Below are 27,228 nucleotides of genomic sequence, written 5' to 3'. Positions count from 1 at the left end.
AGCAGTTCGAAAGCACGCCAGTGCACTATGTGACACTATGATGTGAAACAGCTCTATTAAATTTTCAGATTTTAATGTATAGTCTACATAAAGGTTTACTCAATTCTTTTTTTCTTTGCATTTTCAAAAAGAGGAACAGAGAGCATATTTAACCCCCCTCCCCGTCTCACTTACAACTTCATACCAAATACAGCATGTATGCAAATACCATATGACTTCCCTTCCACACTTTTCCTGGTTCCTTTTGCTTTTCTACTACTTTTCTGTAAGTGCTGTTTTTACATCAGTAGTAAGTTGAAGTAGTAAGGGATGCAGGTGGCGCTGTGGGTTAAACCACAGAGCCTCTTGGGCTTGCCGATCAGAAGGTCGGCGGTTCGAATCACTGCAACGGGGTGAGCTCCCGTTGCTCGGTCCCTGCTCCTGCCAACCTAGCAGTTCAAAAGTACACCAGTGCAAGTAGATTATTAGGTACCCCACCGGTGGGGTCGTATGTGCTTGCAGGTGTCCATAATCTTGGGGTGCAAAAGGCACACAGGGGCACAGTTACCCCATTCAGGACCAGGGAGTCCTCCACACCAGCCCGCCCCCTGTTCCCCAAGAACAGTACTTCTGTCTTGTCAGGATTAAACCTCAATCCATTAGCCACCATCCATCCTCCAACCGCCTCCAGGCACTCGCACAGGACCTTCACTGTCTTCACTGGTTCTGTTTTGAAAGAGAGGTAGAGATTGAGTATCTGTATTAAGTCTGGCTGAACCAGAGGTTTCATATTGCCAATCCTAAAGGGTCACATTGCAAACTCCCTGTTTTGTTAGGGCTCCCAGGACGTACTGCCTAAGGAACTCACTAGGCGAAGTTTAAGCATCAGACCATGAGATCCTTGCTTCAGATTTGGCATCTCTTAACTGTTGATCCATCGATCTCCCGTAGGCACGCAGTATCAGCAATTAGCGACATGAGTTTCTTAAAAAAAAAACTTGCCACATTCTAGAGCTCATGCACACTCTATCAGCAGATAATGCACAGCGAAAGTTGCACGCAGGAGAGCATTATTTACAAGCTTTATTCAGCGTTGATCAGAACAAAGAAAGACATGACTGCCTGTGTCAGTGTCTCCGACACAGAGAGAAAACGAAAGCAATAGCAAACATAAACATCCTGTGAACAGGAAATACGCAGGCTGTGACACAAACATCCTGATCCCTTTTAAGGTGGAACGGAAATATCCTAACATTAACAACTCCCTCACCTGCAATGGAGGTGAAGTGCTCAGAGTGCGTTGGTAGCAGTGCTTCTGTAACTGAACGATGACTCTGTGGTCCTGTGTTGCATGGGGTGTGGGGTTACGTGGTGCTTCTATGTGTGTTACACCACAGGCTTCCTACCAAATTTCACGCCACCCATATTATTTTGGAACTAGGTCCCAGTGTCGGTGAACTTCGCCAAACAGAAGTGAAAATCATAGGCAATGAGATTTGCAACAGATGGAACGTGTACAATGGCGCCATTTCGGCAGGGATGCTTTGTGCTGGGTACCTGGAAGGAGGAAGCGATGCCTGCCAAGTAAGTCCAATAGCTTAATAGTAGAGGGGTGCAGGGAGAGAAATCCATGCAGCTTGCATTTTAATGCAACGTATCTAATTTGCAGCTCCAAAGCCAGCATCTGGCTCTAAACCAGGGGTTGGCAAACTATGGTCCACGGGCCAGATTCGGCCCAATTGCCCTACGGATCCAGCCCGCAGATGTTCTGTGGATCATCTATTCTGTTCATTAATTTTAATAGATGTTCTGTGGATCATCTATTCTGTTCGTTAATTCTGCCTCCTCCCTCCTCCTGGCTTCTCCACGCCCTGCGTAGTGGAGGAAGGGGGCTGGGCTGAGCTGGCGGAGCGCCATTTGGTAACCAAACAATTAAACCCCTGTGTTGCAAACAATCATCAGTAATATCCAAGGCAACATGATCATCAGTAATATCCAAGGCAACCTCTCCCGGCTGGAGAGGTTGCGCGGGGCTATGGCAGAAGCCAAGACAGCGAGCGGGATGTGTCCCACTCGCTGTCTTGGCTTCTTTGCTCTTTGGGGCTGGGGGGGGGGGACCCAGGCTTCCCCGGCAGCCCCGAGAAGCTCGCAGAGCAGCGGGAAGGCTGCGCGCCTTTCTGCTGCCCCCCAACCTGCTCTTTGGGGCTGGTGGTGGGGGAAAGCAGTGCTTCCCCCCACCTCCGGCCCCACAAGCTCGCGCCTTTCTGCTGCCCCCGACCTGCTCTTTGGGGCTGGCGGTGGGCTTCCCCCCACCAGCCCCCAAGAGCAGGTTGAAAGGAACCCGAAGTTGACTTCGGGTTGCCTTCACTGAAGCCTGGAGAGCGAGAGGGGTCGGTGTGCACTGACCCCTCTCACTCTCCAGGCTTCCAAGGTAGCCGCCTGAAAGCGACTGAACACACCTTGAACAGCACCTTGTTTTAGAGGGGGAGAACAAGGGGGGAAAAATTCTCCCCCTCTCTGCGCAGCGCCTACTGCCACTTCGCTGAAGGGGCGCTGGGCAGAGAGGGGGAGAATTATTTTTTTCTTGTTCTCCCCCTCTAAAACAAGGTGTGTCCTATGGTCGGGTGTGTCCTATAGAGCGAAAAATACGGTGCCCACTGTTTCGTGGAATTCTTCTTCAGCACAGCAGATGGATACGGAAAAGCTTCATAAACTGCAAATTAATTATTGAAACGATGACCTGCATATGCATGGTAACTTACAATAACTCAAATTATTATAAACTGTACGCATTAACTATAATGTCAATTCAATATGAAATGAAAGCAAAAGTACATACCCCATCTATATGGTGAATGGAATTGTATAACATCAGTTGCTGTGGAGCAATGGTCATAAGTTATATAACCACTGCTACTAAGGGCAGGCACAGGAGCCGCGGTTGGGAGAGCGCAGCGCCGACATTAGCAGCATAGGTAGGCAGGGGCTGGGGGAGAGAGAGAGAGAAGTCCCCTCCGCCGCACGTGTGCGGTCTGGCCCTCCACAAGGTCTAGGGGGCGGTGAACTGGCCCCCTCCCCAAAAAGTTTGCTGACCCCTGCTCTAAACCCCACTGCATCACATATTATGCATATCAAAAATGACCTTTTTTCCTCCGCTAGGGCGACTCTGGTGGTCCCCTGGTTACTTCTGATTCTAGAGGAATATGGTACCTGGTCGGCATAGTGAGCTGGGGTGAAGAATGTGCGAAGCCAAACAAGCCTGGAGTCTACACGCGAGTAACTTACTATCGGGAATGGATTGCTGCCCGCACTGGGATATGAAGCTGCGAAGGAGGATTGGCAGGCAATGTCAGAGCCTGGAACCCCAATACATTTGGACTATACATATATATATATATATATATATATATATACATATGATGCATATAGCTCCATTGTTTTGGTCCGTTCTGGTTTCAGAGCAGGCCTGGTGCCTCCGCCAGACGCACCAACACAATTCCTTGCCAAATTATGCCATGCCCACCAGCCTCATTTTATTGCATGTTCTTGGTTATGTTTTGTTTTTTGTTTTTTTACAAGGAGAGCAATAGATTGAGGAATACAGTTGCAACCAGCAAGAAATGTTTTGTTTGTGGTTCTTTACGTCGCCAATCCGTGAAACAGTTGCTTTAATACAGCGGATCTCTTATTGCCGTATCTTTTTTGATAACCTGGCTGACAGTGCTTTTTTAAAAGGGGTTCACATCCCGTTTTGCTCAAGGCAATGACTATGCATAGGGACTAGGAACAGCCCGATTTATTTCCTCCCTCTTTCAAGTCTAAATACCCCAGTCACAAATATCCCAGCCAGTATCTTGGGGGAGGCGGGTCGTTGTGCAAGAGGCTGCCTGTGTTCTCCTTAACTCAGGAATGGTGGAGAGGGGTGAGGCAGGAAGATCGAGAAAGCACAGAGAGCTCACTGTGGTATTCTGTTACCTTGAATGTACCCTGATGAGGGGCCGTCTTTCCCATAGGACTTAGTGGCTCATTGCGCCAGGGCGCCGGCCTCTCAGGGGTGCCCCAGCTTTGCTGGTGGCCTCCCCTTTCCCTGCACACCACCAGCTGTGCCCCACCAACCATCTTTCCCTCCTACCCTCCTTGGCCCGCCCCCCTTTGCGGGCGGGCGCATTGGCGCTGCTGCTACTTGTGCCGCTCCCATAAACGCTCTGTGGCAGCCGCACGGGCAGCAGTGGACAAGGAGCCGCTCCTCAACTCTGAGGCGGTGGCCGAGGACGGGCTGCCTCCTCTTCCTCCTCCTCCTTCCCCTCAGCCCTGGGAATCCCATCAGCCGCTGTCGTCGTTGTCTGAGGAAGCGGTGGGAGCAGCAGCGGTGGGAGCGGCTCCCGAGGGGCCTCCTCCACGTCACCAGTGCCCGCCGCCCCACCACCACCACTCCCCGGGGCACAGGCGGCGGTGTGGCAACTGCCTCCTGCTCCGAGGGCCGCTGGGCAGCAGCGAGAGCGCTGGCAGCAGGCTGTCGTCAGGCAGCAGAGGAGGAGGCACCAGTGGCGTAGCATGGGGGTGCAGGGGGGCCGGCCGCACCGGGCGCAACATCTGGGGGGCGTGCTCGCACTCGCAGCTCTCTGCCCCTACCTGGCTCACTCACTCTCTCTCACTGCAGTGCTGGCTGTGCGAATCTGATCCGAGCCGCTGGGTCGCCGCCCACTGTGGAGGGGGTGGGTGCCAGGCATGCGGTGCGGAGAGAGAGCGAGGGACTATCTGGGGGAGGGACAGTGCAGCGGCCGCCCAGTGCAGCGCTGAGCGCGGGAGAGAACCACACCAGACCAGACCAGGCAGCAAGAAGAAGCTGGCAGCAGCGGCAGGTTAGGGGGCGCAAATTACTTGCCTTGCCCCGGGTTAGGGGGCGCAAATTACTTGCCTTGCCCCGGGTGCTGACAACCCACGCTACGCTGCTGGGAGGCACCCTGGAGCCCCACAAGCGAGCGCGGGGTTCTGGCGGTCTGGCCAGCTGCGCTGCGTCCACCACATTGACAGTGTCTTCTGTGGGCGGCGGCTCCCGGGGCTAGGAGGTGGTCCGCGAGTTGGGCCCCGAGTTCTAAATTCTGAGAAAGGGAGGGGGTGCCGGAGGGATCTTTGCACCAGGGCGCCGGATATGCTTAAGACGGCCCTGCTCTGATGTCAAGTTTCCCCTCAGATCCATTGTCCTGACACCCAAGAGCGTAACGAAAGGTTCTATGAGCGCATTGTATTTCACAATGTGTGGTGCGCCTGCAAGCATCAAACCAGCATCGTGTTTTTGCTCTGCTTCCTGTGCACCTGAGGGGGCTTGGTGGACTTCTCGCTGCCATCATCAGGGTCTTGAGAAGTTGCCCCACAGAGGGCTCACAGCATTAACATCCCATGAGGGACTTGCTTCTCCAAAAGCCACAGCCTTGGATTCCAGCAAAAATCAGGCATGGTTCTGCCGCCTTGCTTCCAGCTCACAAAACTCACACTCCCCACTCTGGCCTTTGTCTTTCTAATTATCAGAGAGTTGGTGGAGGCCCCCACCCCCATTTTCTGTCTGGCACACAGCCACTTCCTTTGTTACCTGACTGGTCCATAATTTAGAGAGCCATTGCCTCACCAGGAAGCTAGCCTGGCTTTTCCAGGAATTGAATCAGTGCTGAATCCAGGAATTAGAAGCGGGCTCAGACATACAGCCTACTGCCCCCAAACTCATAACACTAGTATTTCCTACTATGCATTTCAAAGTATTTTTCTTACGGACCAGCATGGCTGCCTTTGTTGTTTCGGTAGCCAATGTTTATCTGCATTTTAATTCATCTCTTCAGCAATAGCAACGACTGCAGTGTTCACATAAATAGGAGAGCGCCTGGCTTAAAGGTAAATGTAAGCCTTGGATTCCCATTCTAACTTCCTTCAATGGGCAGTCATTTGCTGGGAGTATACCTGAGACCTAAGCTGTTTGCTTGCCACCTCCTCTGCAAATCTGATGCAAGATTCAAGTCGCATGTTGAGATCCTTGTGTGATGCAACAGAATTAAGGTGGGAGCAGCCAAGCTTAACTCATTTTTATTTTTTTTAATAGCTCGTCCATCATGTGCTTTCCTTCCCACCTCCTTGAGCCAACAGTGTGACGCGGCAGCTAAAAAGGCCAATGCAATTCTGGGCTGCATCAATAGGAGTATAGCATCTAGATCAAGGGAAGTAATAGTGCCACTGTATTCTGCTCTGGTCAGACCTCACCTGGAGTACTGTGTCCAGTTCTGGGCACCACAATTCAAGAAGGACACTGACAAACTGGAACGTGTCCAGAGGAGGGCAACCAAAATGGTCCAAGGCCTGGAAACGATGCCTTATGAGGAACGGCTAAGGGAGCTGGGCATGTTTAGCCTGGAGAAGAGGAGGTTAAGGGGTGATATGATAGCCATGTTCAAATATATAAAAGGATGTCACATAGAGGAGGGAGAAAGGTTGTTTTCTGCTGCTCCAGAGAAGTGGACACGGAGCAATGGATCCAAACTACAAGAAAGAAGATTCCACCTAAACATTAGGAAGAACTTCCTGACAGTAAGAGCTGTTCGACAGTGGAATTTGCTGCCAAGGAGTGTGGTGGAGTCTCCTACTTTGGAGGTCTTTAAGCAGAGGCTTGACAACCATATGTCAGGAGTGCTCTGATGGTGTTTCCTGCTTGGCAGGGGGTTGGACTCGATGGCCCTTGTGGTCTCTTCCAACTCTATGATTCTATGATCCTTTAAACTATGCCTTGTGTTTGGAAAATGCAACAAATGTCATTCGCCAGCAAGCGAGAATATAATAGTCTGCGGTTAAAGAGTAAGAATTAATCAATAAGGCTGCCCTGCTGGCTAATTGATCGTTGGGATAGCTCAGTTGGTAGAGCATGAGACTCAATCTCAGGGTTGTGGGTCTGGGCCCCACATTGGCAAAAGATTCCTACATTGCAGGGGGGTGTAATCTTCAACACCTCCCTTTCCATAGAGGCACAGATTGCAGCTCTAACAAAGGTGGCATTTTTTCATCTCCGCCAGACTAAGCAGCTGGCTCCTTATCTCTCTCGCCCTGACCTAGCCACTGTGATCCACACGACGATCACCTCCAGACTGGATTATTGTAACTCGCTCTAAGTGGGGCTGCCCTTGAGACTGACCCAGAAACTCCAGCGGGTGCAGAATGCCGCAGCGAGACTCCTTACGAGGTCTTCGCTGCGAGATCACATTCACCCGGTGCTATAACAGCTGCACTGGCTCCTGGTGGGGTACAGGATCAGGTTTAAGGTTCTGGTTTTAACCTTTAAAGCCCTATACGGCCTAGGACCCTCGTACCTACGGGACCGCCTCTCCTGGTATGTCCCACAGAGGACCTTACGGTCTTCAAACAAAAACATCTTGGAGGTCCTGGGCCACAGAGAGGTTAGGCTGGCCTCAACCAGAGCAAGGGCTTTTTCAGCTGTGGCCCCAATCTGCTGGAACGCTCTGTCACAAGAAACTAGGGCCCTGTGGGACGTGACATCTTTCTGCAGGGCCTGCAAGACAGAGCTGTTCCACCAGGCCTTTGGCCAAGGCACAGTCTGACCCCCTCCTTTGGCAATCCTCACAGAACTCTAGCCCAATGGTTGCCATTAATCTAATTTGAACTGATTTTATAATGAACTGATTTTAGAATGTTGTATCATTTTACTGTTGTTAGCTGCTCTGAACCCGGCTTCGGCTGGGGAGGGCAGGGTATCAATAAAATATTATTATTATTATTATTATTATTATTATTATTATTATTATTAACCCCCTTCCATCTCTACAATACTATGATTCTATCAATGCAGACATCTGACCCAAACCATCCCAAACCCCAGCATTATTCCTTCATCCCCCTAGTCTCTCCTCACACCTGACAGCTCATCATCCTTCATGGCCCGGATTACCACAAGAGGCCCAGCTCCATGAATGATTTTGCTTGTCAGATATGGATGGATGACACAGCCTTGTGCTGCTTGCGGACTCCTGCAGGGGTTCTCCTGTAGCGGAAATGAAGGAAAAACAGATCTCAAAGAATAACTTTATGTGGTAGACCAAAAGCAGCTTTGAATGCCTGTGTACATGTTTACTTCTTGATTCGATGGAATCATAGGTTTGCTGTCCAGCTATAAATTACCCACCGCAGACTCAAATAAAGTATCGGGACCTGCTGTTCCGCTGCATTTTTTAGTTTATTCTGTAGGAATAAGAGACTGGCACATCAGTGTTGGGCTCACCCTTATCCATCTTTCAGCCCAGCTAGGCTGATTACTGGTCAAACTATGCATGGACAAGTGTCCAGGCCAGCAGATTCTGTTACGTTATAGAAGCAACGCTGCAGTGAGCTGCTGGCTTGAAAGCAAAACATAAATGGGAATGTTGGGGCTGTTCCGTGGGAAACAAAGGGACAGTCTATTCACAGTGCGAAGCACCAGAATTAGCTCAGAGTGTAATATGAGATGTACAGGAAGTACAGGAGGAGTTTGTCTCTCTGCTGTTGGAGTTTGAAGAGAGCAGACGTGTTTTTCTGTAACGCTGCAAAGACAGAAATAAAGGCATGTAAATACATTTCTGTCTATCTCTTTCCCCTGCCTGGGGGGGCAGGGAAGAGTGGTGTGTTCTTCTCACGCTGAGGAGGATCGCCGATCGTGACCTCTGCCTGGATCCTGCCGGGGAATGCAGACAGGGAGGTCAACCGGAGATTCAAGCCGGGTGCCTGGAGAGTGGCCAGTTTCTCCTGATAATGGCTTGAATCCCAACATATTCTTCCCTTCAGATGCCAACACCCATTGCAGTGACAATCCACAAGAGGGCACTGCTATACAGTTACAGCTATAATGTTTTAAGTGTGTTTTAAGTGCATTATACATAGGTGACACTAGATGGCACTGATGAGCTAATGGCAAATTCCCCCCTTTTTTTTTACGCTGTTAACAGAAGCATTTTCACAGCGTTTTCTTAAATATCCATGTAGATCCATTCCCAGTCTTTCAGAACGACACAGTAAGCCCAGTAGCCAGGAACGTAACTCATCCCTCTGGTTATTGCCAGTTCCTGGAGGGGAGTGGCTAGCAGGCAGGAGAATTATTCACGCTTGTGCTATGCCAAAACCTTCTCCTGCACTTGAGAAAAGAAATATTGTTTAAAAATTATCAAAAGGGAGAGAGATTTCAGTGAAATTCTCACAGGTTTTGGGTGCACCCAACTTGCTTTTGAGATCGCCAAGGGGTGCATGTGAGAATATTTTCTTTCATCGTCTCCCTGGTGGTCTGCACTCTACAGCCTTCCCAGGTGCCTGCACTTCCCAGGGAAATAATAATAATAATAATAATAATAATAATAATAATAATAATAATAATAATAATAATAATTTATTATTTATACCCCACCCATCTGGCTGGGTTTCCCCAGCCACTCTGGGAGGCTTCCAACCAAATATTAAAATACAGTAATGCATCAAACACTAAAAGCTTCCCTAAACAGGGCTGCCTTCAGATGTCTTCTAAAAGTTTGGTAGTTGTTGTTCTCTTTGACATCTAGTGGGAGGGTGTTCCACAGGGCGGGTGCCACTACCGAGAAGGCCCTCTGCCTAGTTCCCTGTAACTTCGCTTCTCACAGTGAGGGAACCGCCAGAAGGCCCTCGGTGCTGGACCTCAGTGTCCAGGCAGAACGATGGGGGTGAAGACGCTCCTTCAGATATACTGGACCGAGGCCATTTAGGGCTTGAAAGGTCAGCACCAACACTTTGAATTGTGCTCGGAAACGTAGTGGGAGCCAATGTAGGTCTTTCAAGACTGGTGTTATGTGGTCTCGGCAGCCACCCCCAGTCACGCTGCTGCATTCTGAATTAGTTGTCGTTCCCGGGTCACCTTCAAAGGTAGCCCCACATAGTAGTCTAAGTGGGAGATAACCAGAGCATGCACTACTCTGGCGAGACAGTCCGCAGGCAGATAGGGTCTCAGCTTGTGTACCAGATGGAGCTGATAAACAGCTGCCCTGGACACAGAATTGACCTGTGCCTCCATGGACAGCTGTGAGTCCAAAATGACTCCCAGGCTGCGCACCTGGTCCTTCAGGGGCACAGTTACCCCATTCAGGACCAGGGAGTCCTCCATACCCGCCCGCCTCCTGTCCCCCCAAAACAGTACTTCTGTCTTGTCAGGATTCAACCGCAATCTGTTAGCCAGAAAGACAGAATAAGATAACTCCTCCCCGAAGGTTCTTCCAGATCAGGAAGCCTAGACAGCCAGGGAGGCTGCAGACATGTTTGCTGGTGTCACGGACTCGTTGGACGCAGAAGAGCGGTGGAAGGCACCGGATAGGGACCCACCAAGGGAAAAAAGCTCAGAGCCTGAGGAGTGGTAGAGGGGTGACGATGAGTGGTCAGAGGGAGAAACAGGAGAAGACTGGGAGGAGGAGATGTTGGTGCCTGAAGAGGTAACAGGGTTTAGTGTGCTGGGAGAGTCTGTGGCAGAGAGAAGTTCAGAATCAGAGCAGGAGCTGAAGCAGCAGAGGAGGGAGGCCAAGAGGCAGAGATGAGGCAGGCGGCTGAAAAGTAATCGGTGTCTCCCTCTCTTGCTGCAACAAGCTCCCCTCTCCCCTTCTCCCCCAGAATCTGAAAAGACATGAAAAGAGTGGAGGGGAGGTTGAGTGCATGCAGGCACAGTTTCTGGTTGCATGTTGCGGATGTGGGTGGCGCTGCGGTCTAAACCAAAGAGCCTAGGGCTTGCCGATCAGAAGGTCGGCGGTTCGAATCCCCGTGATGGGGTGAGCTCCCGTTGCTCGGTCCCTGCTCCTGCCAACCTAGCAGTTTGTTGTTTTTTTTATATAAAATTTTTATTAGGATTTTCTCATTTTTTTAAAAAACAAACACACAAAAACATAAACATCAACATTACACACAAAAAACACGTATAATTTCAAAATCTTATTTTCCTAACCACTTTCCCAGACTTCCCCCACCCCCCCTCTTGCATCCCCATTCAAAATTTAGCCCAGCAAGTTCTTTATACCCAAATTAATCCCTTATTAATATTTTATTTAAATCATCTTAATTAACCATTTTCAAACTTCTGTGCCTTATTTTAATACCCACATCAACTTCTTTTTCTAAGATCGATCCACATTCCCTTTCACGAAATTCCCAATTTTATATATTTGCAACCTGCCAACCTAGCAGTTTGGAAGCACAAAGTGCAAGTAGATAAATAGGTATTGCTCTGGTGGGAAGGTAAACGGTGTTTCCGTGTGCTGCTCTGGTTCGCCAGAAGCAGCTTAGTCATGCTGGCCACATGACCCGGAAGCTGCACGCCGGCTCCCTCGGCCAATAAAGCAAGATGAGCGCTGCAACTCCAGAGTTGGCCACGACTGGACCTAACTGGGTACCTTCACCTTTACTTTTACTCATGTTGTTGAATGAGGTTGCATTTCCCACAATTATCTCTGCCTTTGTTATCTACACCTTTGTGGCTTCCTAGCAGCCTAATCAAATACTGCCTTGGCTGTTGCTGCCTATAATGCAAGATAGGATAGGAATTTCCTAGCATTGTGGTGCAAAATTAGGTCTTGCAAAAATCCAGGTTCTGACATCCAGTATTTTAGCGGGGGGTTTACGTAACTTTAACACAAAGGTAGATGCACTTTCTTTGTCACCAGTGCTAATTATGGAAATAGAAACACAATCCGGGCTGTTTTTCAGGAGCAGGAACCTTTTTAAAATAACTTTTATAAACATCAAGGCGAACTTTTGGTTATATAAAAATTTCATAAACGTTAGCAACAGCAACTTGCCGGAAAGCTTGGGCATTTATACTCTGCAACAATTAAGACAGGCATCCCCAACCTTTGGCCCTCCAGATGTTTTGGACTTCAGTTCCCATCATCCCTCACCACTGGTCCTGTTAGCTAGGAATCATGAGAGTTGTAGGCCAAACATCTGGAGGGCTGCAGGTTGGGGATGCCCGAGTTAAGATGTCTATCCCTCCTAATCAGGGCCGGATCTAGATTTGATGAGGCCCTAAGCTACTGACTGAAGGTAATGGGGCCCTTTATATGTCCAGCTGTCCTTTGTCAACAACAAATTGCTGCTGTTTTTTGTGTTGAATATATGCTATATGGTCATTTATGGACCTAATAGGTATCTAAAGCCATTTGCACATAACAAAATATGTATTTTATCAAAGTAACTGTTGAACTGAAATACAATTAGGAAGAAATATATTAATAGTGAAATAATTATTAAGCTGTAACTTAAAATGTTTTTTTATTTATCACAAACTTAATAATGCAAACACTTTGACATTTGGCAATAACAAAAGTGCCTTTAGAAACACAATTTACAAAGTCTCAGAATTTTTTTGGGGGCCCCCAAGAGAGTGGGGCCCTAAACTATAGCTTGTTTAGCTTATACGTAAATCCGGCGCTGCTCCTAATCCATTACATTTGATTGGGAGATTATCTTATTGGCATCAAGAAGGCATCAGAATGGCTAAGAATTGTTTAATTCACTGTTTAATTCACTGTCGATAGAAAAAGATCTGAGAATGACTGGCCATCTGCCAAGGATATTACAGACCCCGGATGCAACAGTTGGACCAAATGGTGATCTCTGGAGTCGCTTCCGACTATAAATTCTGGCTCCAGGCCAGGATGCTGCCAATCAGCTTGGCACTTAGTAAGGCTGCTATAGAACTTTACTGCCATCAAGTGGCAGCAGCCCATTCAAAAACACCTCACCTATCCCTTCTAGACATGATAGGGTAGTGGCACGGAGGGACTAGACAACGATTTCACAATGAGATCCACAACATTCTTTACTAGAGGTGAAACGTCTGTGATATAAACAAGCATATTGGCCTAGATACACAATGTGTCTTTCAGCATTGAACCTGAAAGATTCAGTATTGTGGCTTTAATTTTTTTTGCCAGTGTTATCTGCAACGTGTGTTTCTCTGGAGCAGCAACTAAGATGCATAACAGCATGTTCCTTCACCTCTACAGTGGTACCTCGGTTTACGAACTTAATCCATTCCGGAAGTCCGTTCTTAAACCAAATCTGTTCTTAAGCCAAGGCGCGCTTTCCCAGTGTGGTGTGGTTAAGAGCAGTGGACTTGTAATCTGGTGAACCAGGTTCGCGTCTCCGCTCCTCCACATGCAACTGCTGGGTGACCTTGGGCCAGTCACACTTCTCTGAAGTCTCTCAGCTCCACTCACCTCACAGAGTGTTTGTTGTGGGGGAGGAAGGGAAAGGAGAATGTTAGCCGCTTTGAGACTCCTTCGGGTAGTGATAAAGCGGGATATCAAATCCAAACTCCTCCTCCTCCTCCTCCTCCTCTTCTTCTAATGAGGCCTCCTGCTGCCGGTTACCTTCCACCGTTTGGCTTCCATTCGTAGACTGAGGTAAAGTTTGCAAACCGGAACACTACTTCCGATTTTGCGGAGTTCGTAAACCGAATAGTTCGTAAACACGGCTGTTCTTAAACCGAGGTACCACTGTAGGGGGGGGGCATTAATGACATGTGCCACTTTGAGCTCCTTAATAAAAATATATTAGTAGGAGATTGGCGCTGCAGTCCAGACCACTAGGCTCTTGGGCTTGCCGATCGGAGGGTTGGCGGTTCGAATCCCCGCGACGGAGTGAGCGCCCGTTGCTCGGTCCCTGCTCCTGCCAACCTAGCAGTTTGAAAGCATGCCTAGATACCGTATTGGCCTGAATATAAGCCTCACTCTTTTTTCCAAATTCCGACCATGAAAAGTTAAAGTGTGGCTTAAATTCACAACCTCACAAAAATGGGCTTTTATGATATCGCTGTAGGATTTTCTTCTACATTTGCCATTTACAGGTGTGAGTGTCTGCGGAATTTTAAGGGTGTGGCTTATATTTGGGTATTGTCTTTCTTTCTCCGCCCACCCTTGAATTTTAAAGGTGCAGCTAATTTGCAGGTGCGGTTTATATTCGGGCCAATACGTTAAATAGGTACCGCTCCAGCGGGAAGGTAAACGGTGTTTCCGTGCGCTGCTCTGGTTCACCAGAAGCGGTTTGGTCCTGATGGTCACATGACCCAGAAAGCTGTCTGTGGACAAAAGCCGTCTCTCTCGGCCTATAGAGCGAGATGAGCGCGCAACCCTATAGTTCCCTTTGACTGGTCCTTTACCTACAGCCTTTAGAAGGTATCTGAAGGCAGCCCAGTATGGGAAGGGTTTTTTAAAATGTTTAATGTTTTATTATGTTTTTATATATGTTGGAGGGACACGGGTGGCACTGTGGGTTAAACCACAGAGCCTAGGACTTGCTGATCAGAAGGTTGGCAGTTCGAATCCCCGCGACGGGGTGAGCTCCCGTTGCTTGGTCCCTGCTCCTGCCAACCTAGCAGTTCGAAAGCATGTCAAAATGCATGTAGATAAATAGGTACCACTCTGGCGGGAAGGTAAACGGTGTTTCTGTGCGCTGCTCTGGTTCACCAGAAGCGGCTTAGTCATGCTGGCCACATGACCCGGAAGCTGTACGCCGGCTCCCTCAGCCAATAAAGCGAGATGAGCGCCGCAACCCCAGAGTCGGTCACGACTGGACCTAATGGTCAGGGGTCCCTTTACCTTTTTATATATGTTGGAAGCCACTCAGGGTGGCTGGGGCAGCCCAGTCAGATGGGCAGGGTACAAATAATAAAATTATTATGATTAAAGAATAGTGGAATAAACATGGAATTAATAATGATAGGTACCTTCCTTTGAATAGGTCAGCCCCAAGAGCAGGCTTCCTCAGACTCGGCCCTCCAGATGTTTTGAGTCTACAATTCCCATCATCCCTGACCACTGGCCCTGCTAGCTAGGGTTCATGGGAGTTGTAGGCCAAGTTGTAAGCTGAGTTTGAGGAAACCTGCCCAAGTGCCTGGTCTGGAGAATAGCTGACCATCTCTAACCTAGAATATAAGAAGCTGATGCCTTTAAATAGTACATAGAAATTCTTCCCCTACTTGCTAACATTGTTTGCAATTCTAGGAAGAAACTTAGAGAGAAATAGAGAAAGGAAGTGTTGTCTAAAGAGAAGTGACTGATGAAAAAAATAAAGAAGAGGTATTTCTTTTTTGCAAAAATAGTCTACATTCCTCCCTCTGGAATCACAGAGACTTGCCAAACTGTTTTGATCAAGTGATTCCTTTTGTTTTTGTATCCCAATGTAATCCGCAGAACCTCCAATCTATTCTCAATGCCACACAACCGATTGTGTTGTGTTGTTTGAAGTTTCCTGGGAGGTGCAGTTTGTTTAGGGTGCCGGGAAGTGAGGAAGTAACTAAAGTTCCCAGGATTCTTTGGGAGAAGCCATGCACCTTAAATGTGCATTGAATATGTTTTACATGTATTGTGTAGATCTGTCCTTAGTGTGAAATCTGCATACCTCACTCACATGTTTATGAGAAGTCTGTGTGTATCTTGATTGGGTGCTGCCCTTGAAAACCACTCAGAAACATCAGTTGGTGCAAAATTTGGCAATCCAAAATTCTGTCATTGGCTACAGTTCATTTCTAGGGGGGGATCAAGGTGTTTGCTATTATTTTAAAGTCCTTGACAGCTTCCATGCAAGCTGTGTAAGAGATTGTCTCCTCCTATGTGACTCTGCCTATCCTTTAGGCCTCCTCCATGCGTCAAGGCATTTTGTGGTATGGTTGGTAGGAATGTGTGAGAAGCCTTTTCTATGGCAGCACCCATACGGGGAACTCCCTGTCGCAAGAACATAGCACTTGAATGTCTTTCTCTTCCAGCAAGCTTTTAACTTTGCTGCAGTTTGAAGTTATTAAATATCATTATGGGCTGGCTTTCTAAGTCGCCACCCCACATGCTGCTTATAAGCTATTATTGTGCTGCTTAGTTTATTGCTATCGTGATGCAGGTTAGTGTTACTGTTATTCTGACTCCTGCTGGATTTTTAAGCAACTTGGAGCGCCATTAAGGATCACTAATGCAGATCGTGTTTCAGATTTTGGGGAAGAAATCTCGGTCAGCTAGGGACGTACACAGCAGAGCTCATTTTTAAAATAATAATAATAATAATTTTATTATTAAATTTTCCATTTTAACAATCCAATCAAATCACATTAAATATTCCAAATTATACAAATACATATCATATAGTCCATATAGTCTCATATCTCTGCTGCCTTGAGTTTCCAATAGTTCCTTCTTTAAATCTTCCTGTTTTTAACCTTCCTTCTTTCATGGCCTCTGAGTTGTTTCCACAGGCGAGTTAAAGTAAGCAATGATGTGTGAATTTTGCGTACTTGACTCTCCTACTGTTGCAGTGTCTCCTCACACGCTGGTGTTTATGCCGAATCAATCCAAAAGTCATTTCGCTGCTGGCAGATGCCATCTTCTCTCAGTTCCAATGAAATCAAATCTAGGCATTTGCACATTAATTTACCTAGACCGGTTGCATCAAACATTAGCCTTTCCAGAGGAGATTTGCCAAATCGGACTTAAAGTGCAGATATAATAACAAATTAAGAGCTCACCTCCCCCTGTGACTATTTATCTCTGCAGCTCGGTCCTAGAGTCCGTCCAAAGTTTTTTGAAGTCTCTCCAGCGGCTAACGAGATCCTGCTTCTTTCTAATATCAATATTTGGAGGGTCTTTTATCTTCTTCCAAGCAATTCAAAAAACAAAAGCTTTAATTATATAGTATTGTTGTTTCCACACAGTTTACAGTGGTGCCTCGCAAGACGAAAAGAATCTGTTCTGTGATTCTCTTCGTCTAGCGGTTTTTTCGTCTTGTGAAGCAAGCCCATTGACGGATTAGCGGATTAGCGCTATTAGCGGCTTTTAGCGGCTTATCTGCTGATCGGATCAGCTGATAAGCGGCTTAGCAGCTTAGAAAAAGGGGGGAGGAAAAAAAACCAGCAGGAACTCGCAAGACATTGTCGTCTTGCGAAGCAAGCCCATAGGAAATTCGTTTTGCGAAGCACCTCCAAAACGGAAAACTCTTTCGTCTAGCGAGTTTTCCGTCTCGCGAGGCATTCGTCTTGCGGGGCACCACTATATTTTCTAATCTCACTTGCTGTAAATAATGTAAACGGTTCTTCTGGGGGGGGGGTTGTCAGGTATTGTAATAAATCATAGTAAAAAAGACTTTACCCCCCCCCCCTTTTCCATTCCGTTCCAACATACCAACTTAAATGTTACTCTTAGATGTTATCTTTCTTCCTCTCTGTCACTCTTGGCACCTCAGTGGCTGGCTTAATTGGCAGATTAATTCCCCCCTCCTCACTCGAAGCATGTCCAAAACTTAAATCCAATTTTTCATCTTAAGAAATGGAACTTGGTGTGCTCGCGGGGACAGCGTCCAGGAGATCCGAACTCCCTCGGGGGCTTTCCATCCAGTGCCCCCACCCCCTCATTCTTTATGAACTTTGGGTTGTTTTCACAGCAGAGCTCATTGACTAGCTCTTGGATATGTTCCAGGTTAAATTCCATAAAAGCTATGCAGTTTGTGGACATCTAGCTCATTAGTGTGTGTGTGTTTTTTTATTTAAAAAATTACCATAATAATTATAGAAAGATTATCAACACACATCAACCACCCTTTCTTGAAAAGCAAGGGGATTTGTGCTGACATGCACACCGCAGGCATCATTAAACAGCAAAAGGAACATGGGAGCGCCACTCAAAATAGTAAAAAGGTAATAGGTACCCTGCAAAGGGCCCTAACATTATTAGGCTGTATGCTCCCCCACCCTTTCTCTCCATCATTGTCACTGGTGGGAAAATACATGGCACCGTGATGCATTAAAAGACACAGAGATAACTGCATTCCAATCCATGCACTAGGTCAGGAGGTGTGAATCAGGTCAGGTTGCGTTAGAATTCACGAAGATCAAATTCTGTAAGCATCCCTAGAGGCACATGTGATGGAAGAAGAAGATAAACGAAACCCTTCTTTGAAGAAGAGAAGAAGAAGAGTTTGGATTTGACATCCCACTTTATCACTACCCGAAGGAGTCTCAAAGCGGCTAACATTCTCCTTTCCTTCCTCCCCCACAACAAGCACTCTGTGAGGTAAGTGGGGCTGAGAGACTTCAAAGAAGTGTGACTGGCCCAAGGTCACCCAGCAGCTGCATGTGGAGGAGCGGAGACGTGAACCCGGTTCCCCAGATTACGAGTCTATCGCTCTTAACCACTACACCACACTGGCTCTTAACCACTACACCACACTGGCTGCACCCTTCCTCCTATTGACTGCCTCCTAGAGGACACCAGGTTGGGAAAGTCTGTTGTAATAGGTAAGGTGTCAAACTAGGAGTTGATAGACCTCGGACAAATCCCCACTCTAGCTGCTCAGTGAGTGGTCTTTTGACAGTCAGTGCTGGATGCTGCCAGTGGCTGCCAGCTGGTTGCTCAGGAAAGTATAAAGGCAAGGAAAAAATTTTTACCGTCCTTTTTTATTTCAGTCTTTACAGAGAGACTCTATAGAACCCACCCTCAAATTCTGCATCAAATCTGCAGAGACACCTGTGATGGAAGGGAAGATAAACGAAACCCTTCTTTGCACGCTTCCTCCCATTGAATGCCTCCTGCGGTGGGCCAATTACGCCCAAGAAATGTCAAGTAGGATGCAAACACATCCTTATTTGGATGCTCTCGTTTGGACAGGAGGGCTTTCTGGAGTCTTAAGAAACCGTTCAGCTCACTCGTCTATTTCCAGGGCTCAACACAGTGGACAGCTTTTCTCCACCAAACTCCACTCATACACACATGTAGCCAGGCCTGGTCCAACCAGGAGGTGGGGTGAAGCAGCCGTCTGAAGCAGAAGAAGCCCCCAGGACAGTGCCTCCAGGGGTACCTCGCCTGTCCTGCCACCAGCATTGGTTCCAAATTCTGGTGAAATCTTGCTAGATCTTGTCCAAATCTCATGATGTCAAGCTGCTGTCAGCAGCTCCTGGCTGGTTGCCCAGGAAAGTAATGAAGACAAGGGGAAGTATCTTACCGTCCTTTTTTATTTCAATCTTCACAGAGAGAGACTATAGAACGCAGCCTCTTGGATAATGGAGTTGTCCCGGGTGAATCTCCACACACACACACACACACACACACACACACACACACACAGACATACCCCGCCTCTCCCACATTCCTCATTCATCACTTCTACGGGTGCCGCTAACAGCCCTCTGCCTTTGAGCTCTTTGCTCTCCTACTTTTAAGGACCGCCAGGTTCTGGGAGGTGAGAGGTCTGGAATGCTTTCTAAAGACACCATGTCAGCCGACTGCTGCTCCAGTCCTGCCTCCCCCCTCCCATGATTTCCCAACTTTGCCCCTCATCTGCCTGTGAGCTGCTACCTCCCTCAAACCCCTAGAATCATAGAATCATAGAGTTGGAAGAGACCACAAGGGCCATCGAGTCCAACCCCCTGCCAAGCAGGAAAATCTATACAGTGGTACCTCAGATTAAGAACTTAATTCGTTCTGAAAGAGCCAGTGTGGTGTAGTGGTTAAGAGCGGTGGACTCGTAATCTGGTGAACCGGGTTCGCTTCCCCGCTCCTCCACATGCAGCTGCTGGGTGACCTTGGGCCAGTCACACTTCTTTGAAGTCTCTCAGCTCCACTCACCTCACAGAGTGTTTGTTGTGGGGGAGGAAGGGAAAGGAGAATGTTAGCCGCTTTGAGACTCCTTAAAGGGAGTGAAAGGCGGGATATCAAATCCAAACTCTTCTCTTCTTCTTCTTCTTCTGGAGGTCTGTTCTTAACCTGAAACTGTTCTTAACCTGAGGTACCACTTTATAATAATAATAATAATTTATTATTTATGGCCCTCCCATCTGGCTGGGTTTCCCCAGCCACTCTGGGCGGCTTCCAACAAAACACTAAAATACAATAACCTATTAAACATTAAAGCTTCCCTAAACAGGGCTGCCTTCAGATGTCTTCTAAAAGTTTGGTAGTTATTTTTCTCTTTGACATCTGATGGGAGGGCGTTCCACAGGGCGGGTGCCACTACCGAGAAGGCCCTCTGCCTGGTTCCCTGTAACCTGGCTTCTTGCAGCGAGGGAACCGCCAGAAGGCCCTCAGCGCTGGACCTCAGTGTCCGTGCAGAACGATGGAGGTACCTTCAGGTATACTGGACTGAGGCAGTTTAGGGCTTTAAAGGTCAGCACCAACACTTTGAATTGTGCTCGGAAACGTACTGGGAGCCAGTGTAAGTCTTTCAAGACCGGAGTTTAGCTAATGGGGTCTCCTGCTGCTGCCACACCGCCACCACGTGATTTCTGTTCTCATCCTGAAGCAAAGTTCTTAACCCAAGGTACTATTTCTGGGTTAGTGGAGTTTGTTGTTGTTTTTTTATGAAATTTTTATTGGTTTTTCAACATTTATAAAAACACATACAATACAATACACAATACAAACAAACAAACACATAAACACACAAGTATAATTTCAAATCTTTTCTTTTCATAAACCTTACTTCACCGACTTCCCTGTACCTCCCCTTTCTGCATCCCTATTTCCAAATTCATTTCAGCAAATCCTGCCCCTTACATTAATCTAATTTTCCCTTGTTCTTTTCTTTTACTTGATCTTTTACAGCTGTAATCCCCCCCTTTTTATAACCTCAACATTTTAACACTCATTAATTTTACAATATTTCTTGAGATAAATTTTAAATTTCTTCCAATCTTCTTCCGCCGTCTCTTTCCCTTGGTCTCGGATTCTGCCAGTCATTTCAGCCAGTCCCATGTAGTCTATCACCTTCATCTGCCATTCTTCCAGAGTGGGTAGATCCTGTGTCTTCCAATACTTTGCGATGAGAATTCTTGCTGCTGTAGTGAATACACAAGGAGTTTGTAACCTGAAGCATCTGTAACCTGAAGCGTCTGTAACCTGAGGTACCACTGTACTGTCTTCCTCTTCCTTCTCCCTGAAAGGGTCAGGATAGGGAGGCAGTCTCCACCTTTTCTCCTCTGCCCACATGAAGCACAACAGTTCTTGTGGGAATTAAAGGAACTCCATCAGCTTCTAGTCGATTTCAGAGCACACTTCAAAGTCAATTTGGACACTGTGCCAATGCAGATTTGGGGATTGTTTTTAAAGGTTGTCTTGTTTTATTCTTGTTTTGGTTCTTCCTGTGCTAAATGCCTTCCTGCAGTTCTGGAAAGGCAGAAAGAAAGTGGCTAACATTTCCCACATGCATGCCACTTTATCTCCGTGAATCACTAATTATCAACCCCTTTCCTCCGGGGAGCATGTAAATTGGAGGGTGTGTGAGAGAGAGACCTCTCCCCACCCCACTCTTCATTTTTTTATATATATAAAATATTTATTAAGATTTTCAAGAAGTTACAAAATAGAAAAAGAAAAAAAGAAAAGAAAAATGCAAAAAAGAAAAATACAAAATAAAAATAGTTAAAAAACAATTCAATCATCACATATTTTTCATTTACTTATTTCCCGGACTTCCTCATGCCTTCCTTCTCTGTATTCCGGTTCAAATTATTATTTCAGCAAATCCCTCCCCTCTTTTAAATCCTTTCCATAATTCATAATATTCTGTCATCACATTACCTTAATCTATTTTCATCTTATCTTGTATAAATAAAAAGAAATAAAAACCTTAAAGTTTAGAACTTAAATCTTAATTTTTACCAACTTCTCCTACCATAACTCTTTCCCACCCCACTCTTCAAAGAGCTTTTGCTGCACATTACCAAATGAGCAATTCACTGATAAATGTACTGGCTCAATGGGAAAACTTTAGAAATTCATATAAAATCACTCCAGTGATGGATTTATACCATTCCAATGCTGTTCTACTCAGAAGGGAAATGGCTACCGGAGGAGAAGCTTGGGATATGGCTAGGGGCAGCCATCATCCCTGAAGCATGAGACCAGGTACTCAGCAGCCCCACTAACTGGGTGATAATTGGTGGCATCCTGACACCTGAGTGTCAGACAGGTAGTCATTCCAAGAATAATAGCAAGCCCAACCTCCAGTGGGTTTTGGGGTCTTGGTCAAGACAAAATGGTGTGCTTAACTTGGCTGGGAAAACAGGAAAATGTGAATACTTACCTTTGTTTCACCTGAAGGGTGAGAGGTGGAGGTCAGGTGAGGGAAAGGGCAAGCCTGGTGCTCAGGTATCTGTCAGAAGACCCCTCCTAATTTATGACATAAAGGTAAAGGGTAAAGGGACCCCTGACCATTAGGTCCAGTCATGACCGACTCTGGGGTTGCGGCGCTCATCTCGCTTTATTGGCCGAGGGAGCCGGCATACTGCTTCCAGGTCATGTGGCCAGCATGACTAAGCCGCTTCTGGCGAACCAGAGCAGGGCACGGAAACGCCGTTTACTTTCCTGCCGGAGCGGTACCTATTTATCTACTTGCACTTTGATGTGCTTTCAAACTGCTAGGTTGGCAGGAGCAGGGACCGAGCAACGGGAGCTCACCCCATCACAGAGATTCGAACCGCCGACCTTCTGATTGGCAAGCCCTAGGCTCTGTGGTTTAACCCACAACGCCACCTAAGTCCCTTAATTTATGACATAGTTATGACCAATATATGATGTTTTACTAAGAGTGTTATGTGTAGTTTGAGAAACTTATAAAAAGAAGAGCCATCCTTTGTTGGGGGCTTCTTTCTGCTTCTTCCATGTGGTAGTTTGAAGTCTTGCTGCAAAATAAAGATCAGGCCTACTGGCTGCTCTTTCGCTCCTATACTCTTGGCTGGTGTCTTCATTTGACAATGGAAGTGAGCTGGGGAATTTTTATTTAACAAGTGACAGGGATTGAGCATAGTGTTCCTAGGCTATCTTCCATCAAGGAACTACCCAGTCCCGGGAGCCTATGTGTCTTTAGTAGATTGCGGCATTGTGCACCTCCAGAGACATTCTGGCAACACACCCTCCCTTTTCTACTACAGTCCTAGAATGAAGCGCATATTCCCTAAGCAGCAGGGGTTACAAAAATGGAGACAGAGATGTTTCCTTCCTGCTGAAGGTCACTAACAAAAGTTTTCTTCCTGCAGATTGCTAGCTTCTGGATATTTCATATTTTGGGAACTCTTTCCATACTAAGCAGAAAACGCTTAATGGATGGAATGTGTCCATGTTGTTGTGAAGGCAGAATTGTGAAACCAAACAAGCTTCAATTTCAAGATAGAGGAGAAAACTAGGGGTTTGTGGGATACTCCCTAAGTTATCAATGGGGACTTTCTGTCTCCCTCTAGATCTGACGTGAGGATTAAGCAGTCTCTTGGAAGGTTGCATCCTCCTCTGTGCTCAGACTGTATCTATGTTCAACCTGTAAACAACTCAAATATTACAAAACAGTATACACCTTCAGTGACCTCCTCCCAAGGGAAACTAAACTTGGGTACGCAGTGTAGCTCTGGAACTTCTCGCTGCTCAGAGAAGAGGGGTGAACGTAAAAATATCTCTCTATGTCAATGTGATGTTATGGGCTGGGTGTGAACCAGGAAATCCTGGGTTCGAATCACCACACTACCATGAAGTTCACCTGGTTGTTATGAAAATAAAATGGGGTAACAGCGCCTCACCCACATGGCTGAGAGAGTTCCTTGAAGGAGAGGCAGGGGACAAAAGTAGTAAATGAGATGAAGGGAAATTGAGTTACCAGAAGAAAACACCCAAGTCTAGAATTTGTCCTCACGTGTCACAGGTTGTTTGTTACATTAGATAGTTACTAATCTATCCCTTTTCTTGCTCAGATGACTTAGCTTTATATTAAAGTCATTTTTAATGTTGTATTTTAATTTTGTTTTTAAGTTGTAATCATTCAGCTTGTTTTTATTATTGCTTGTTAGCCGCCCTGAGCCCGGCCTTGGCTGGGGAGGGCAGGGTATAAATAAAAATTATTATTATTTAAATTAAAAAATAAAAAAGCAAATGGAATAAAGCTGATAAAGACACTTTTCCTGCTAAATCTCTTCAGCGTCCAGTTAAGCATATTGTAGCTGATTAAAGACTGTACTTCTCTCCTCGTATTCCTCTTTCTGTCCTCTCCCATTTGCTCTGGGCACTTTATGTAGGCAAATGCATATGCTTACATGAAGATAGCTGCAAATACATATGCTTACATGAAGATAGCTTCATGAAGGCAAATACATATGCTTACATGAAGATAGCTTCAAAAAAGGATTCCCAGGGTTGGCTCAGTAACCTTTGCTGCCTGAAATGGAGGGCAAGATGGCACCCTCATTCCATGGACAGAAGAGGATTGGATCTGCAGGTGAATCTTATTTCCAAGACTGAAAATGGGGCAGTAACTTCTGCTGCACCTGAGGGCAGAAGCTATCTCAGAGGGGAGGCATGTGGCTCAAAGTTCTGGGCTTCAGCACCTCCCACCTAAAAGGGGCTAAAATGAATGGGAAGGTGGCCCTGTGGAATGGGAAGCACCTCCCATAGGAGGCTCCCAGTCTGGAGAGCCTAACACATAATTAGGAGATCAGATACACAGAGCTGTAATAGGAACGACATAAGACTATCTGTGGAGGAGTGAGCAGCTGGAGACAACTGGACTGTAATCACATTGCTTGCTTAGTTTATCCAGCATCCCTGAAAGAAGGAAAAGGAAGGAACAATGGTGACAGAAAATCTCCTCAGAGAGCGATAGCTTATAAAAGGCAGAGCTGGTGGCACATTTCTACCTTGGGAAATTTGGAAGCTGTGGCTGGTGTGGCTGCCTTGACTGATCTCCTATATAGCTACATGAGATTTTCCATGGTGCTTTCCCAAAGGACAGAGTCTAATCCTTCATGCTGACATCTCCCTGGAGTTTTGATTTACTCTTTGGCTCACCCACAGCTTGCATTTCCACACTCGGCTGGGTGTTGCACCACAGACATCCCCATGAAGGACCTTCCATTCACAATCTACCCTGCCTGTCACACCAGTCGGTGCAAGAGCTCCATATTTCAGAAACGTTCTCGGAGCGTGGATGGTTTATTCCAAACTGGGTCTGGAACCCACCTTGGCTATGGGAACTATGATCTTTGGGGCCTGCAGGGGTAAGTAAACTGAGCTCTGTCTGAGTTGTTAATTGCTTTGAAGAATGCCGTTTACATGAACTTTGGGCTTGCAAATTCAGAGCGGATCCTATGTGGAGAGGGGCTCCTGATCATCTGCTTTCCTCTAATCCGAATTTATAAAGTTCTGGCATAAAAAAGGGTGTCTGTACCTCCACCAAGAAACAGTTGAGCAAAGGTTGTTGTTTTTTAACCAGATAATTGCCCCAGTGTGATGGAAGAATCTGCAACTACACGCCAGATTTCTGCTTATTTTCTAAACAGGACAGGGTCCCCCATTGGGGTTAGAATTTTAGAAGTAGAATACTCTGTACCCATATTCTCTTGTTATAATCCAAACATCTCTTAGTGCTTTCCCCTGCTTCTTGCCCTGGAGCTTTCCTCGCAAAACCCCACTCTTTACAGCTGAATTGGAGCAAATGGCGATCCACAGAAAACTCAAATTGCTATTTGTAGTGCTTCAGCTTTAAAGAGCAGGTTTTCATGCGGAAGGCTCCGGGGCAAAAAAGGGAATGTCATTTGGATACGGAGCTTTAAAGTGCTTACCCGTACCTGGAAAGCGTGGGGTGAAAGGTAAGAGTGGATAAGACCTTATTTGAGCTATTCTTTGGTAATGTGAATTTGACAGAAGACATTGTTTGCAAGAGCGGAGATAAGAAAGAGTAGATGTATCTTCATCAGAGTAAGAAGTAGGAGACAAGACTTATTGGAGTAGGAGAACAACTCTCATCAGGTGAAAAAGAGGGGAATAGCAAGGTCTGATTCCATCAGGTCTGTTTCAGACTCAGTACTTTAAAGATCAACCCCCAAGGAGCAAAGGTGGTAACTTGACATTGTTTTAGATGGACTGTGAGCACTTTTAATTGGAAAAAGTGGCAGAGAGCTCAGTTTTCAGGGTGACTCTGAGTTCATGCTGAATCCCCATTTATTTATTCACTTGTTGTATGGAAATTTTAAACAAACCCCTCTGCTGTATGCCCTCCGACATAGGAAGTCTTTGGATTAGAGAATTAAAACTTACCTAATGTGGTTTGGTGTGTCAAAAGGTTGGCGGTTCAGATCCCACCAACGGGGTGAGCTCCTGTTGCTCGGTCCCTGCTCCTGCCCACCTAGCAGTTGTCATGCTGGCCACATGACCTGGAAGCTGTACGCCGGCTCCCTCGGCCAGTAAAGTGAGATGAGCGCCGAAACCCCAGAGTCGGTCACGACTGGACCTAATGGTCAGGGGTCCCTTTACCTTTTAATGTGGTTTGGTGTGTTTGCACACACAAACACACACACACGCATACAAACTTTTAAAGACACAGAGTCTGGGACAGGGTGGGGGAAGAGAAGGGAGCAACCCAGAGTATCTCAGTTGGTCGTGGCTCAATCCTCCTTCCTAGGGGACTCTGGGAACTGTAGCTTTCTCAGGGCGAATGGAGGTCTTCGAACAACCCCCAGCATTGCTAACAAATGACAGCTCTTGGGATTCTTTGGGGGAAAGCCATACAGTGCCGGATTTACGTATAAGCTAAACAAGCTATAGCATAGGGCCCCGCTCTCTTGGGCCTCCCACCCCCCCAAATATACTACTTCTTAATTGTATTTCACCATTAATATACTTCTTCTTCACGAAATTAAAAGACGCCTGCTTCTTGGGAGAAAAGCAATGACAAATCTAGACAGCATCTTAAAAAGCAGAGACATCACCTTGCCAACAAAGGTCCGTATAGTTCAAGCTATGGTTTTCCCAGTAGTGATGTAGGGAAGTGAGAGCTGGACCATAAAGAAGGCTGATCTCTGAAGAACTGATGATTTTGAATTATGGTGCTGGAGGAGACTTTTGAGAGTCCCATGGACTGCAAGAAGATCAAACCTATCCATTCTGAAGGAAATCATCCTTCAGAATCATCCTACAGCCCTCTGAAGCTTTTTGGAGAAGTCACATGCTTTAAATGGGCACTGACTGCTTTAGATGCATGGTGTGAATGTGAAATGAGAGTCCCATGGACTGCAAGAAGATCAAACCTCTCCATTCTGGAGGAAATCAGCTCTGAGTGCTCACTTTAAGGACAGATCCTGAAGCTGAGGCTCCAAGACTTTGGCCACCTCATGAGAAGAGAAGACTCCCTGGAAAAGACCCTGATGTTGGGAAAGATGGAGGGCACAAGGAGAAGGGGACGACAGAGGACGAGATGGTTGGACAGTGT

At 46.7% G+C, this 27,228-nt stretch overlaps 2 protein-coding genes and 1 long non-coding RNA gene across 6 annotated transcripts in view; 2 read left to right on the top strand and 1 right to left on the bottom strand.

Moving 5' to 3' along the window:
* The window catches only part of LOC308571170 (transmembrane protease serine 11G-like), a 71,352-nt gene extending 67,752 nt beyond the window's left edge, over positions 1-3,600 (top strand). For all 4 annotated transcript variants that reach the window (XM_081166661.1, XM_081166662.1, XM_081166663.1 and 1 more), the window contains 2 exons: positions 1,421-1,563; positions 3,139-3,600. In XM_081166661.1, the coding sequence (XP_081022787.1) occupies positions 1,421-1,563; positions 3,139-3,300 (305 nt within the window). In that variant the 3' untranslated portion in view covers positions 3,301-3,600. The remainder of the gene's footprint in view (positions 1-1,420; positions 1,564-3,138) is intronic.
* Positions 1-27,228, bottom strand: part of LOC308571473 — a 351,060-nt gene that overhangs the window by 153,138 nt on the left and 170,694 nt on the right. The gene's annotated exons all lie outside the window — the stretch shown is intronic.
* The window catches only part of LOC308571146 (transmembrane protease serine 11E-like), a 67,775-nt gene continuing 65,038 nt past the window's right edge, over positions 24,492-27,228 (top strand). The window contains exon 1 of the mRNA XM_081166592.1: positions 24,492-25,018. Coding sequence (XP_081022718.1) covers positions 24,861-25,018 — 158 coding nt within the window. The 5' untranslated portion in view covers positions 24,492-24,860. The remainder of the gene's footprint in view (positions 25,019-27,228) is intronic.

This window comes from Podarcis bocagei (genome assembly GCF_964188305.1).
Source record: "Podarcis bocagei genome assembly, chromosome: 13".
NCBI lineage: Eukaryota > Metazoa > Chordata > Lepidosauria > Squamata > Lacertidae > Podarcis > Podarcis bocagei.
Note: the sequence above shows the minus strand (reverse complement) of the source record. Positions and strands in the feature narration are given on the sequence as shown.